The following is a 15,495-nucleotide window of genomic DNA, read 5'->3' as shown; positions in this document are numbered from 1 at the left end:
AAAGAGACGTGGCCTGAAATGGCTATAGTACTCTCTCTGTTTTTCTAATGAATTTAATTCAGTGTCTTATATAGAAGGAATTGTGGTAACCCTCTGTAGGATGAAGAAACAGTAGGAAAACTACCTCCCTGGATTTTGAATTTCTTCAGCACTGGAGCAGGTTGTTCTGTTATTTTTTTTTCAGTTGGGATGAAACACATTTTGGGAAGATGGGAAGTTACTACATTAATCGGACCTTCTTCTTTGATGTCCATCCTCCTTTGGGGAAGGTAACCTGCTTTTTTATTGTGTATTTTAGAAGCATGTAGAAATGTTTCAGAATAGGCCAAGAAAAGTCTTCACCTTTCACTAGTTGAAGGATGCAGTGAACAGCAAATCTTACCTAACCGTGGCTGGCATCCTGTTATTTGCCTTCCACATCATGAGCCTCTGGTTGTGTATTTTTTCTTTATAAAAATACTTTGAATATGGGAAGACAACACAGTATTGTGTTCGAGGAGATGTAAAGCAAAAAATGAATGTGAGACTTACGTGGATTGGAGGGATGTTTAATGGAACCCTACAGATCTAAAGAGACGAACATTTCATGATAGCTTGTGTGTAAATAAGATCCCTGCTAGAAAGGACTTTAAAAGCTTTGACTTACTAGCCTGTAACTGAAATCTTGTTCTAGCAAAAAAAGAAGTTTTTTGAAGTGTTGATCTGTATGCTTTCCTTTTGCCTTGGGAAGATTATCTTCCTTTCAGGTTGAGACTCTTTAATCTATCAGAATAGGGAGCTATGAGAACAACTTGCAGACAGAATTCTCTCTACTAAATCCTGCACACAGTTACTTCTCTTGAGCCTGCAGTGATTTTTGTAGTCAGCAGCTGCAATCTCTTTGGTCCCATCTGACTTTGCCTTTACACAAAAGACAGTGTGTATGTATATGAATTCTGTACATAAGCTCTTTACTCTTGTTTTGATGATGTGTCTGAATTAGTCAATAGTTATTCTCTGATTCAAATTTGACTGCTATAAAAATCTTCTTTGCTGTTCATTTGGGTTCTTCTTCCAATGAGATTTCCCTGACCGGTTTTTTCCACCTTACCTCTCCAGATGCTGATTGGACTTGCTGGCTATCTTAGTGGATATGATGGTACATTTCCTTTCCAAAAGCCAGGGGACAGATATGAACAGCACAGCTATGTGGGAATGAGAGGGGTAAGGCTTTACAGGCTGGTATCTAGCTTGTTAGCTCTCCTTGGCTATACAGCGTAGACTGCTATGTCATAAGTACAGCTGTACTGGATGAAGTCAAAGCTTTGTGTCATGTCTCTAGGTTCTTTAGAGAAGTGTTAGTACGTCTTAATATCTGACTGTGAGAAACTAGTTGAGAATATAAAGTGATAACTGAGGCCAATTCTTATCACTCCTTAGCAGGGCTGCACTCCTTAGTCTCTGTGGGCTGTATATCTTGCTTGTCCTGCAGAAAGTACTCTTCTAAGTTTGGGCTCCTGCTCACCCTGGTGTGCCTGGCTGCCATATTGGTGTCTCTAATGGCCGAGAGCCAAGGATTTCAAGAAAGCCATTAGCATCCACTGCTGCCTACAGTTTGCCACTCCGAGTGACACTAAAGCTAAAAGAGCTGATGGGGAAAAAATGCCATTGTTCAGAGTGATACCCCACCTGGAGCCTAGGTGGTGCTGATATCAGGCTTATGGCTCTTGGTCTTCCTAAATAGCAGATAAAACAACTCAAAAGAAGAAACAGTGGTCAATTTCTAGTGCCTAGCAGGAGTGATACACATATTTTCCCTCACACTCCGTATCTTAAATTGATATTAGACTAAGTATGATAGATGTGTATTGCATCTGTTTGACAGATATTTTTCTAAATATCTGTCAGAAAGAACATGACCAACTGTTGTTACTGAAATCTCTTAAGAACAGAGTAAGCAACTGGCATTCTCTAACAATATTTTTACTCATTTGACTTGTGTCTGATGTTTGTAGTGAGCCAGTTTAGTCACCTGCAAAGCTGCCTGTTGTTGGTAGTTGTATCAGATGGAGGAAGGGAAGGGATATGCATGCATGTTCACCTTGGGAAGGGGTGTAACATCTCCCATGATCTTCTTTTCCTGCAGTTCTGTGCATTTCTTGGCTCCTGCCTGGTTCCCTTTGCCTACCTCACAGTCCTGGAACTGTCCAAGTCACTGCCTGCAGCCTTACTCACATCTGTCATCCTTATTTTTGGTAGGTGTTCTTGCTACTGCAGAACAGAACAGGTTAGTTGTTCAGAGAATTTCATTTTTTGGAATCTCATGTCACTACCTGGCCAGAAGATATTGTGGCTAATAAGAGAGATTCCCAAAAGCCAAGCAAGTCTGCTTTATAGGAGCCTTTTTAACTGACAATCCTCTAGATAATTTTACAATTCTTTTTTTCCTTTTTTTCCCCAGCACTTCACTGCACCTCAATTTTAATAATTCTTTACAAGATATGTGGTCAGGAATAATTTTGTCCGCTAGTTAAATATTGACATCTCCTATATGTGTTATAGGGTATTTAATAGCCTACTGCAGTACTGTGGCATGTGTTATAGGGTATTTAATAGCCTACTGCAGTACTGTGGCATGGTTTAGGGTAAGAAATGAATAAGGCTTCTGAGCCAACAGCGAAGAAGTTAGCATTGCTAGCTCAAATTATGGTTTTGCCAAATTGCACAGATTTGATTAACTGGGATCTAAAATACTCAAATCATGTTTGTATTTTATAGATAACATTGGAAAAATTACTTTTTTTTTTCCCCCACCCTCTGTAGCATCCTCTGGTACTATACTGGTACTTCCGTTGGTAGATCCATGATGACTGTAACACTCTTCATCTGAATGTGTTAGCAGTACTTTCCAAGTTGTGCTTCTCTGCTATTGTTGTACTATCTTTTTTTTTTTTTTTGTAATTTTTTTAAATTTGTTTCCCACTTAGAAGTTGAATTTTTTCAACCTGTTTCCATTTCAAAAATTGTGCTTGTTCCTAGTCTCTTGACTACACTGAGTTAACTGGCTTCCTTCAATATTAGATTTGCTTTGTAACTGCAAGCCTTTCTCACAGTGTTGTGCATCTGTTTGCAGATACGGGCTGTATTACTTTGTCCCAATATATTCTGCTTGACCCTATTCTGATGTTTTTCCTCATGGGAGCTGTTCTGAGTATGGTTAAATGTAACAGCTGTGCAGATAGGTAAGATAAAGATGACTTTTTTTTTTTAAACTATAGGCATTCAGCTTTCACAGAGGTAAAATGCCAGATTTTGTTTCATACTTGATAGTGCGGGTAAATGGCTGAAATTAGATTGTTTCTGGAAATTTAGAGGTGAAAATGGCTTATGGTAGAGGTGAGTTATTTTCAATATAAAGGTTTGTGAAACAAGGGAGAAAGTGTCATGGCTAAGGTAACCTAGAAGACTTAAATAGGTTATGGAGTGTGAAAGGAAACTTCGGCAGAATTAATGTTGATGGAACTACATATCTTGAAATGAGTGTTAAAGCTTTTTAAAACTTCCTGACAGGAAAGAAAGCTAGTGTAGGGCATCATAGGTCAGAAGAGTGTGAATGGAAGCTGACTGTAGCCTGGCCAAGGCATTGATCTTTAATGGAAAAATTATTAACATATCATCTTTACCCAGTTGCTTTGTCTCCATGATAGAGAAATGCAACTTATTTGTGACTGTAATCCTGTGAATGTTTATAAAATCCTGCTGGCTGAGGTAAATAGTGTAATTTGTTGGATTTAAAGAAATTGATTTCAAAAATTTAAGGCAAATATTGCCAGGATGGTTATGAATGAAACAACTGAGTTGTCTGGATATTTCTGTAGCAAATACCTCAGAGAAGAATAGTGATTGTAGGTATTTGGACATGTCAAAAAGCTTCTATGGCTAGGTGCTACGGAGTCGTTTCCCCATAATGCAGCTAGGATCTGAAGATGAGAAAGCCTAGCAGGCTATGCTATATATGAACTATTTTTTGCATTGTTAAACGGGTTAGGTTTAGCTCAGTTGGTTAGAGCGTGGTGCTAATAATGCCAAGGTTGTGGGTTCGATCGCCTTGTGGGCCACTCGTTTGAGGGTTAGACTAGATGATCTCCAGAGGTCCCATCCAACCTTACCAATTCTATGAAATGTACAGGAACTGATCATACCAATCTTAGCACGACTGCAGCAGACATGACTAAAATTCAGCCCACAACGTCGTGTAACGCCATCGGGACCCTTTTGTACAACACACATTCCAGAGAGTGCAGGCACTATGGTAAAGGGAAGTGTTTGATCAGTTTATAACGCAGCTCTATGTACCATGACCTGATCTTATTTTTCGTGTCTTTGAAAACAGGCTTAGCTCTTAGTAGTTAATTTTATGTAAATTAATATCCAACTCTATCTATGATACTGCTTAGTAGGTGGTCATGGGGATTTTGTCTAGTCAAAATATAAGCACTATAGCATCAGAAGTCAGCAGGGAAAGATTTTAAATCCTGTTGACATTTTCCCATGTCTTTTCTCTGTGTTTTAATTTTAATTTAGTTTGTAACTTATTTGCTTTTTGCCAAAGCTTTTGTTTATGATTTGGATAGATGTTCTCCACTAGAAAAGAAGGTGGCTGCTGTCTTTCTTCTGTCCTCTCCCATGTCCTTTGGTTCTCCAATTGATGTAGGCTTGTGGGTTTTTGTTATTGTTTTTTCTGTTTGTTTTTTGTGGAGCAAAACTCCTAATTCTGCTTTCAGGTCTTTTATATGTGCTATTTTCTTCACACTAGAGTTTTAGTTTATATTCTCTTCCTTAAAAGGGAGATCTAGGGCTGCCCAGGCTTAAGTGAGGGGCTCTTCTGAATTCTGTATCAAGGATATCCTTTCATCCTTCTAAAATGAATAAAAAACTTGTCTTACTATTTCCATGGACCCCTGAGAAGAAGAAAGAATGTAATTTTGGAGGGTAGCTGATTTTCTGTTTACTTTTGTGATTTTTGTTGTCCATGCATGAAGCCATCATTTATGAGCTGACCTGTTCTGTCTGTCCTGCAGGCCGTTTTCCACCTCCTGGTGGTTCTGGCTGAGCCTGACTGGAGTGAACCTTGCTGGAGCAATGGGGGTGAAGTTTGTAGGCCTTTTTGTAGTCCTACTGGTTGGCCTGAACACAGTCTTCCATCTTTGGGACTTGCTGGGGAACCTCAGCCTATCACTGGTGAGTGTTTAAAGCTTCTCTTTGTAAAGTATTTTTTGTTGTTGTTTTGCTTTCTGTTGCCCTTGTAATTCTCCTAGCTTTTGACGTCCATGAAAACAGCCGAACTATGGTGTCCTATCTGCAGTAAACAGGGGCATCTGAGCTGGATGATGATGATTAAAGATGAAGCTTTTAATGGAAAAACTATTTCCATTAAAAAAAAAAAAATCAGCAGGATATACTGTCATAAAAGCAAAAGGATTGTTGCTGTTTCCCAAGAAAAACTATTACCTTTCCAGTTGGCTGAATCTTATTTCAGGCTAAGCTACAAATGTTTGTCAGTGGTGGCTGTATGATGGCCCAAAGTCAAACGTCCAAAACAGTGTTATGTGACCTTCTGAGGAGTACCTGCTAGCTGGCAGACAGGCATGTCTTGCAGCACGTAGTCCACAGAAGCAGAGCAAGCTGAGACTATGCTTTGCCAGTAGTACAGAGATGTACTGTACTACTGTGTAGCACTAGTATGCTATAGTCCATCATGAGTCATAGACATACTCTAAAACTTACAGTCTTCATAACCCATCTTTAGGGTGCAGGCAGCTATGGCCTGCACGATTTCATGCATGTTTAGTTCTTACAAATTCTAAGTAATTTGCTTGTGTATTTGGGTGCTCTCTTCTAATATATTGCATCTTCTATTTGGGGGCTGTGAAATCTGCTGTTTAGTGAAATACTTTGATATGCCATTTGCTGTCTTGCAGCTAGGAGAGAAAGAAATTTTCTTCACGCACATCTTTTAAAAGATGTTCAGTTCTCCTCTTGTCTCAGCCTCTTCTGAAGCTTAAAAATTCTATTTCTTTCACTTACTGTTTTTGTCCTACTTCTGTCTGGTAAACAGCGGGGTTTTGGGGGGACTTTTTGTATTTCTGCTGTGTGGTTCGTTTTCTCTGATTAATGTGGATTAGTATAGGCTGTAAAGATGCAGCATTCCAGCTCCAGAGAAATACTTCCTGAGCAGAATCAGTTAGTTGCATTTGAAATGGAACAAATCCATCATGTCTAAGCTTTCAGACAGCTGCAGAGTGATTTCATTTGTGCTACTCTCTGCGTTTTTTAGGAAACTAGTCATGATTGATATTACATGCAATGTTTTTGGAACTAATTTGATTTCTAGAATTCCTGGCTTATACTGACTGATTCACTGTTCTGTTTTGCTCGATACTGTCCTTTATGTGCATTTTCTTCTGACTTTGCATTGTAATCTGTAGTTGTAAAAAATCCTTTCTACAGGATAATGTGGTCATTTTGAGTAAGGGACTAGAGATTAGCTGCTATGCTGCATAATTTTGGTTATGTGTCATAGAATCAGCTTTTTTTGCAAGTGTCCTGTGTAAGTGCTGCACACAGCTGTTTCTGAAAAGTGTTCAGTTCAAGTACATGGGCTGAGCAACTGGTCTTTTCTGTTGACTTAAGTGGGTTCAGAGCCTTGCCTACAGTTAGGTGGCTGCAATTTTCCTCCTCAGTTCTGTAATGTCCAGCTCCTTTTCCATTAGTTCCAAAATCATTTGATCTGATATTAAGGGTTGGAGGATGATTAGCCTAATAATTGTGTGATGGGTACCATGTAAAAACAACGTACAGAAGATAGCAAGTAAACTTGTTTTTGCCAGCCTTAGAGTTAGATGCAGACATTCCACAAACAACTGTTGTAGTTTCAGGTGTTTTCCTTTCCCACAGCTGTTATCCATCCTGTACTTTACATTATTTGCTCTACTACTAGAAGGGTCAGTGGTATAGAGGCATGTAATCACATCCTGGGCATCAGTGTGCAAACCACCTCCCTCAGTGGTTTAAGTCAAGTGCTCTGCTTTTGTGTTGAGGAAGCTGAAACACTCACAAGTTTTGCTCCTGACTTTTCTGTAACTTGTGGCTGAGGAGCAGCAACAAAATGTGGGAACATCCTTGCTAAGTGACCTGCTGTCTCTGAATGAAGCATACCTAGGTCCCCAAGAAGTCCTTGTTACATTCACATCTGCAAGGGACACTTGCTGGGGAAACACTTTATCTATCTATAGATAGATAGATATAGCTAGAGCTTGTGCCCTTATGCTTTCATTTTCCGTTTTGCTCACTTTTGATATTTGCTATTCTGGAAGCCATCTCCATGCTGTGATTTGGTCTCAAGACCTGTACTGTTGTTATAAACAAGTTAAAGTGTATGTTCCTCTTTTTCAAGGGATTATAAATGAGAAGCGTGAAGCTCTTTTTGCAATAGTTAGGGATGTATGACATTTTGAAAAATTAAAACTTACCATTACCTTTTTTTGTCTTCTTCCTATGTCCCTGAAATTTTGAGGAACCCCAAATTCAGATTTTGTAGATGGGCAATAAGGTCTGCCTTGCCTTTTACCTCTCTCTAAGCCTTTAAAGTAATTTTGCAACTTGCTAGGTGCAGCAGACTCTTGCCATAGGACTGCTACTCAGTCTGGTTAAGTAAGGAGCGCGAGTTGTTTCTGCAGCTACACTGTTTGATCCAAGTTATGTTTGTTACAGGTCATGTTTGGAAAGCATTTACTGGCTCGAGTGCTCTGCCTCATCCTGCTCCCGCTTGCCCTCTACACAGCTATGTTTGCAGTTCATTTTGCAGTTTTAAATAAAAGGTATTTCTCAGATGTTTTCTCCAGAAGAATCACCTGTCTCTGCCTTGTATTAAAGGTCGTTGATTATGGATTTCTCCATTTTCGGTGTCAGAAGCACAGCCACAAGCTGTGTCTTTGATTAGTTCCCTTCCCAGACTACTACATTTTTCTCAGAGGAAGGCTCTGGCCAAGCTGGCAATGAAACAGGGTTGGAGCTAGAGACTTTCTGACATGCCAACCAGCATCCTGTCTCCTTTCTCTTCTCTCTTTCCTGGACTTGGAAATGGCTCAACCCCTCTGTGTGTTTGTTTGTTTGTTTGTTTTGTTTTGTTTTTTTGGTTGTTTGTTTTAAGCATTGCATTCCTGAAAAATGTTTTGACTCATATTAAAAAATAGTCTGAGTGTTAGCAAAGGGTGGGCTCTGTTCTGAATGCCTGCAGCTAATGGATTATGTCTATCTGGAAAGAGCATAACAGATAGTAAAATAGCTAAATAATGATTAGTGGCTAAGTAATGATACATATGCCATCATAAAAAAGTGAGGTGAATAAGCATTTCAACATAAAAAAGAACATAATTAATCTGATGTTTTCCAGATTGTTAAGTCTTATCACTAGTTTCTTACTAGAAGCAGGACTTAAGGGCCACAGAGTGAGGTTTTGCTGTACCCAACATGATAGTGAGTCAAGTTTATTTGTTATAAAAACAACATCTCAAAAGATGGTTGATAGTGCTTTGTACACTTTCAGAAGACTTGCATTTATGTGACCTCAAATCCTTGCATCTCTGGACAATTGCTTGTAAGTGTGAGCCTCTGCTGTGATTCACAACATGAGAAGTACACGTGAAGGAGCCACAGTCATTCTTCTCCTGAGGCTGTGTCTGATCTTATCTTCTTCTTTCTGTAGCAACAATTTGGTAATGCATGTTAGAGCTTTGTATACCTGTTTTGCCAGACTTTTGACTTTCACATTCTTTGCTGTCTTTTATAGTGGGCCTGGGGATGGTTTCTTCAGTTCTGCCTTTCAGTCCCAGTTGATTGGGAACAATCTTCATAACATCTCTGTTCCAGAGTGTGAGTATCCAAGGGGATAAACTGCTTTGATGAGTTTTGTCAATGTACCTGTGCGTTTAAATAAAACAAGGTCTCCTGTGAGTCAGAACAGAACAGTGCAGATTATGGCTGTGTGCTCATAGTCGGATCCATGCTGTTCCTTTGCAAGTTTATGTATCTACAGAAGAGGAGGAGGCTGAAAATAACATTAAATGTGTTTAACACGTTGGTAGCTTTTGTCATGCTGTTTTGTCTTTTGTTTGGAGCATTTCTCTGCTCTAGAGGTGCTGCTGGGAGAGTATCGGCTCTGTTCTCCTGGATGTTCCACTTGTGCTGGGAGGCTGTGAGGGAAGGTTTCTAAAGCCATTGTGCCAGCTCTACTACCTGATAGCTGACAGAGCTTGCTGCCTTCCCTCTTGTGTATGTGAAGCTGAACTGGGGGTGGTTAAAACTAGTTGCATGCTTTTCAAAATCAATAATGTTCTGATTTGGCTGTATACTGTTATGGAAAGCGGTGCCATTATTCATTCATTCAATCATTATTGAGATTGCATTCAAAAGAGCTAGCACTTCTGTTTATGTTAAAACTAGCTGGTAGAATTTTAGATGTTTCAACTGAAGCTTATATATCAGTTTTACTGAATGGTGATTGGTGATGGAAGATAAGCTGTTTGGAGCTTAAAAATGTGTGAAACAGGAAGTGAGCTTGCATAAAAATAAAACTGGGACATATATGCCTAATCAGAGCACTGCAGGCTGGCTGGGGGAGATGCTTATAGGAGAGCTGTCTTATGCCTTTGCTTCTTCTTCCTTCCCATTTAGACTTGGCGTATGGTTCTGTGGTCACAATGAAGAACCTTCGGATGGCAGGGGGATACCTTCACTCACACTGGCACCTCTACCCAGAGGGCATAGGAGCCCGCCAGCAACAGGTTAGTGTATTGCTGTAGTACTGCCTCTGACTACAGCCATCTTCTGTTATCCTACTTGGCTTCCTTTGTTGCTGCTGCATTCCCATTGTGCTTAGCATTAAATGCTGCTGTGACAGGAGTTATGTGTATACTCAATCTGGTATCCTCTCAGGACCACATCTTTACCTTTGTCTTGGAAACCTTAGTAGCTAGGTTGCTTCAAGAGAACCTGCCACTATTGCACCAGAAGAATAACATACAGTAGCGAGGCTTCATTATAGTAGCAAGATTACCCTCTGTAGATGGAGGCCAAGAGGACTTAAAATAATGAAGGAACTGTTACCTCAAGGAAGGCTGCAAAACTTATGTGTAAAACAGATCTACTGCTTTATCTTATAGTATTCATTGCTGTGTATTAAAATCAACAGGAGTGCTAAGGTTGTTTTCATATGTGCCATTGGCCTCTGACCTTCTATTAACTACTTCCCCTTTTTTTGCCTTGTTTTTCTGAGCTGTCACATGAGTATTTGTAAGGCTTTATTCATTAAATTATACTTCTGTACATTCATAAGCTAGCTGTAATGAAGGGTGCCTACCTGAACTCTTCAAGGGCTTCTGATAAATGATTAACTGGTTGATCAAAGTAAAAATCAGATACCATGTAATTATCACTAAGTAACTAGTACAAAAATAAAATGAATTTCCTGGTTTTGTCTGTCATCATTAAGCCTCAACAGTATTTGCAGGCTTGATAACATTCCCAAAATAGACTTTGCAGTTAGACTTTGCAGTCTGCATATTAATGTCTAAAAATTTTCTGAGCTTTTTGAAAGAAAGTTGCCAGACAAAACATGTTTGTTTGTTTGCTTAACTCCATTTTAATCCATCTCTGTTATGAGGAAGACTTTCTTTTCAAAAATTAAATCTTTGCTTCAATCTTCTTTTCTTGCTGTTCTTCCCAACCAGAAGATCTAATACTCTCATGTGGCATTAATGTTTATTACTGTAAGTGGAGATGCACTATCAGAACTGGCTCAAGGATAGACAGAATTCAAGTGCAGAATATGCTTTATGATGCTAGAAGCAGGGAAGATGCTAATGAGAGTTTCCCTGAGGCTAAGCAGAAAGGAGTGGAGACAACCGCCCTCCCCCAATGTATTCTTGAGGTTGGACGAAGATGGGAGGCTGGGAGAGTTTTGGGGATTTGGAGAGGGGAAGGGAACTGAGAACTTCAGGAGACTGAGAAGGAAAAGATGGAGGCAGGGGTTTTCTTCTGCCTCCTCCTTTATCTCCTCTCCTGACAATATGACCTCAGGGTGTGAAGTTTCACCTGTGCTTCTCCTTCCCTCCCACGGCCCCTGACACTCCTGTATGTTCTGGCTCCATCTTACATACTCCTGGGGCCTTCTGCTCCCACCTGAGTGGGAGGCACAGGTCTGGGACTGGAATGGGATCCCTGAGAGCTGGGCTTGCTTTAGCTGCAGCTGGAAGGGGAGTGTGTGACAAGTGTGTACGTTTCCTTCTGCTGCTCAGGAGGGTTGCCTTTGGTGGCAGCACACTCTGGCCAGATGCTCCCCTGCTAGCAAGAGAGCAGTTATTCTGTGTGAGGCTGAGCAGGCAGGTGAAAATTAACCCTCTGGGTAGCACATGCTGCTTTAACAGTTGATCCCTGTATCCCCCTTACTTTGCTTGGATCTTTTGGCTGAAATATTATGGTTGCCACAGGCAGCCTCCTGTCCTAAATCTCTACTAATATTACCTGTCCATAAAGCTAGTGCTGTTTTCATCAACTGGTTTTGGTACCAGTCAGTAATTATTCGAAAAGTTTGCATTTGGGTATCCTGTTGTTGTAGAAGGAGCCTCCAAAGTAGGGTGAGAGGATGGCAAGCTCTATGGTTGAAAGCTGCTACTCATGGTGTGTGTGAATGATATCAAGTGTAGTGATCATGAATGCATGGGCTATACCTTGACTAAAAAAGGTGATCTGGATTAAGCAGTGGCTAGTTACTGACTTTCTAGGGGGCAACATCATAAAAATCATCCTAGGTTTTCTGTGTTAGTGCATTTATTCAGGACTTGGATTTGCTGATGAATGCATGTTTACTATGCCCAGCTTTTTTCTTGTTCGATTAAATGATTTATACTGTGTTTTCAGGTCACTGCCTACTTGCATAAAGATTTGAATAACATGTGGATTATAAAGAAACATGATTCAAATACAGGTAACAAATACCAGCAGAATGACTTTTGTAACTGCTGCCTCAGTTTTTTGCTTAAATATTCTGAGTGCACCTACTGCAAAAGATCTTTCATTGGTATGAGGGGAAGAAAAGGATGAAGAACAAGGGGAATCTGGCTTCATCTTGATCAATGCTTTTTGTTTTTTCTCCAGTTTGCATAGCTGAAGTAGACAAGCTTTTCTCAGCTGAAGATCGTATTGACAACTTTAAGCTGGTCAATACAGTTGCTAGGCTGCAAATAAAAGACAGAAAATTAATCTGAGCTCTGTTAATATTTTATGGAATTTATTACTGAGGCTGTGGCTTCTGGAGAAATTGCAAGTGTCATGACATAGTCCAAGAAATAAAGATTATAGCTGTGCTGTTCAGTTAGGTTGGCCACGTATTCTCTTTATTTAAAGGCAGTATGTGCTGCTTTGGGTCATGATTTTGCACAGTTGTACAGAATAGCCCTCAGAGATGGTCTTTAGACTGGAGCAAGCCCACCACACGAGTGAGTTTGCCTCGTGTTTATGGTCTGCCTGAGGCATGAGTGCTCCCACAAAACTTTCTCTGAGACACTGATTTGTTTGTCAACACATTGATGTAATTGATTTGCCTTCTTTCAGCAGATGTTTTAGATCCCTCCAGTCCTGTGGAGTTTGTGAGGCATGGAGATATTATTCGCCTGGAACATAAAGAGTAAGAGTGAATTCTGAGATGTGAAGAGAGTGAGTGTTTGAATAAAACTGGTGACACACTTGACCTACCAAAGACTTCATGGTTAGATCAGAACAAGCTGATTGTATGACAGATGTGTCTATGTGTCTGGATTTCCAGTGAGGGGATTGTGGAGTTTTTTTTCTATGGCTCAGTGTTTTGGTGGGTGTCTGTGGAATGGGGAACCTTTAACAGAACCACACAGCTTTATTAGATGTGCCTGCTTAGACAACCCATCCAGCACCCATTGAAAGACTTGTGTAGCTGTGTGATGTGCAATATTAAGGGCCACTTTCCTGCAAATAAGCAATTTCAAAATCCTCATTGTGTTGTTTGTCCCTGCTCTCCCACTTTGCTAGATGAATTGACTGGCTGGTTTTGTCAACATACTGAACGTATCCTGTTCCCATGTATACAGACAGTATCTGCCTCCTGAAGTTTTTATCAACACTGAGATCACAGCAGTAAAACACTTCAAAGAAAAGTACTGGCTTGTATCTTCTGCCTCTCCAGTGAATACCTGAAGGGAAACAGGGGAAACACTAGTGACTTGATATTTAATCTTTATCTAGTCTAATGTCACTATGCTGCAGTGCCCTGTGCTATCTGAACTTTTATTGCTTAACAGAAGTTCTGTACATGTACATCTGGAAATTGTGCCCTATTGCACTCAATATTGCACATTCACAAATCATGACTTAGGCTTCCAAAAGAATTTCAAGGTTTAAAAAAAAGTGATGCCTTGAATTTTGGATTTTACCATCCAAATATGTGAAAATGTTGGTTGTAAATTCTTGATTTTGCAATATTGGTCTATCTTTACTCACATGCTGAAGGGAGGTCAGTTTCATCTCCCATTCCAGAAACCTCAGTGCTGGTGAAAAGATCTGGCGGATGGTGATCGCCTCTTTGCATAAAACCAGCATTCAGTGTGGACCAGAGGGTTTTTGTGCAAGTAAAGCAGGGCTGGAAGCAGTTGTTGCTGCAGTTGTTGGTGGGAGTGGCTCACTATCTGCGTGGTTTTATTAAGAATCAACCATCTGTTGTCAGAACTACCGCATAGCCATAGACTGACCTAGGTATGGCCAGATTTTCTTGGTTTTCTAAGTTAGGAGTCCCAGCTAGGGCAGAAGCTAGATTACTGCAGCACGAGCCTTAGGGAGTATGTCAGGTACTAATGGGGACTAGTGACACCCTCCTCAGTAAGTCTGTGTCTGACTAAATGATACAATCTTTTCCTTCAGAAGCAAAACTGATAGTCAAGACAGGTCAGGAACTTGTTTTGCTTCCTGCGAGAGCAGGAGTGTTAGTCTCATTTTAGCTATTCATTAAAAAAAACAAAAAACAAACAAAAAACCCCCTCAAAACCTCAGTGTAGTTTCAGCTAAATGCTTTCTTTTTCCTAACTGTGGCAAACGATAATCAATGTCTTTTTCCATCTGGAGGTGGTGGATTATAGCTTGAGGACTGGATTAATTCATGCTTTCCCTTTCTGCCAGCACTGCCCAGTGTGGCAGAAGTTCAGAGGCATGTGGTGGGAAGCACCACAACACCATTGCGGCTGCATCTTGCTCTGCCTCAGGATTCAGCGGTCAGCAGGCTCACCGCTCTCTGCTCTCTCTGAATAGCTCGAACAAAAGTTCTTATCACAAATTGACTAAGACGTAAAACCAAACCAGGCTTGACTTTTAATTTCATTCCAGAACTTCTAGAAATCTCCACAGTCACCAGCACGAGGCTCCCCTGACAAGGAAGCATTTTCAGGTCACTGGCTATGGAATAGTAAGTGAATGGCAAGATGAAACAAACCCCCCTCCTTTTGGGGGGAGTTCATACCCTGCCAAGGGGATTTGTTCCTGCTTTTAGGTTGTTAGTCAGAGTGATAGATTTGGACCTGCTAGACTGGAATAAAATCTGTTTTAGTATAAGATAGTGCATTTGTATTTAAGATCTACTTAGTGTGAACACAGTCAGGAAAAGAATTAAGCTATTACTCCCAGTCTAGCTTTGGCAGCATTCACCTCCTTAAATGCCCAACTGGGCAACTTTGAAGTTGCTCTGAGAAGTCTTATTTTCTGTGTTCGTCCTTATCACATAGACAAATGGCTTTTATTGACAGAATGATGACAGAATTTGGAATCATGAAAATGAGATCTGCTTTAGGCTGAATTTCCAAAGGCAAGGGGCTGTTGCCTAAGCTGCTTCTGTGAAGCAGCCAAGCCACCCCCATTTAAAACGTAATTCTGAGCTGGAGTCAAACATGAATTTGATATAAAAATTCTTAAGATCAGCAAGATAAAACTGTATTTGCTGGTACCTGCTGTGTTTGTTGGTAGCTGCTGATGTCTAGAATCATCTTTTCCTGATGGGGGATGTGTTTTGTGAATTCTGAGCAAGGGTAGTCTGAGTTCTTCAGTTTAGCTGTGCCAGCATTAGAGTTTCGGAAGTTCCTATTTGCTATGCCTCATTCCTTTTTTTTTTTTTTTTTTTTTTTTTTTTTTTTTTTTTTTTTTTTTTTTTTTTTTTTTTTGTCTCTTATACTGTGTTTGGATGATAGAATGGAACAGGAGATTCCAATGATTTCTGGAAGATTGAAGTGGTGGGCAGAAAGACTGGGAAGCTCATAAAAGTCCTGCGGAGTCAGATCCGGCTAACTCATGTAGCCACAGGCTGCATATTGGGCTCTTCTGGAAAGACTCTACCAAAATGGTAAATAGCTTGTAATCCTTCCCATCAAAAGCTTTGAACTGACA

The 15,495-nt window shown here is 40.3% G+C and overlaps 1 protein-coding gene across 6 annotated transcripts in view; it reads left to right on the top strand.

The window, feature by feature from the left end:
- Positions 1–15,495, top strand: part of LOC134141660 (protein O-mannosyl-transferase 2-like) — a 38,178-nt gene that overhangs the window by 885 nt on the left and 21,798 nt on the right. For 5 of the 6 annotated variants that reach the window (XR_009958689.1, XR_009958688.1, XM_062578012.1 and 2 more), the window contains exons 2-13: positions 185–269; positions 1,099–1,203; positions 2,126–2,234; positions 3,113–3,221; positions 5,061–5,220; positions 7,753–7,859; positions 8,831–8,913; positions 9,715–9,824; positions 11,959–12,025; positions 12,652–12,724; positions 14,446–14,524; positions 15,300–15,451. Coding sequence is in view for 4 of the 6 variants with exons in the window: in XM_062578012.1 (XP_062433996.1) it covers positions 185–269; positions 1,099–1,203; positions 2,126–2,234; positions 3,113–3,221; positions 5,061–5,220; positions 7,753–7,859; positions 8,831–8,913; positions 9,715–9,824; positions 11,959–12,025; positions 12,652–12,724; positions 14,446–14,524; positions 15,300–15,451 (1,239 nt within the window). In the remaining 2 variants the exon portion in view is untranslated. The remainder of the gene's footprint in view (positions 1–184; positions 270–1,098; positions 1,204–2,125; positions 2,235–3,112; positions 3,222–5,060; positions 5,221–7,752; positions 7,860–8,830; positions 8,914–9,714; positions 9,825–11,958; positions 12,026–12,651; positions 12,725–14,445; positions 14,525–15,299; positions 15,452–15,495) is intronic. The other variant, XM_062578013.1, reaches the window with a different exon arrangement.

Source organism: Rhea pennata, chromosome 5, assembly GCF_028389875.1.
Source record: "Rhea pennata isolate bPtePen1 chromosome 5, bPtePen1.pri, whole genome shotgun sequence".
In the NCBI taxonomy this organism is placed as follows: Eukaryota; Metazoa; Chordata; class Aves; order Rheiformes; family Rheidae; genus Rhea; species Rhea pennata.
The sequence above is the reverse complement of the archived record's forward strand: the minus strand, read 5'-3'. Positions and strand labels throughout refer to the sequence as shown.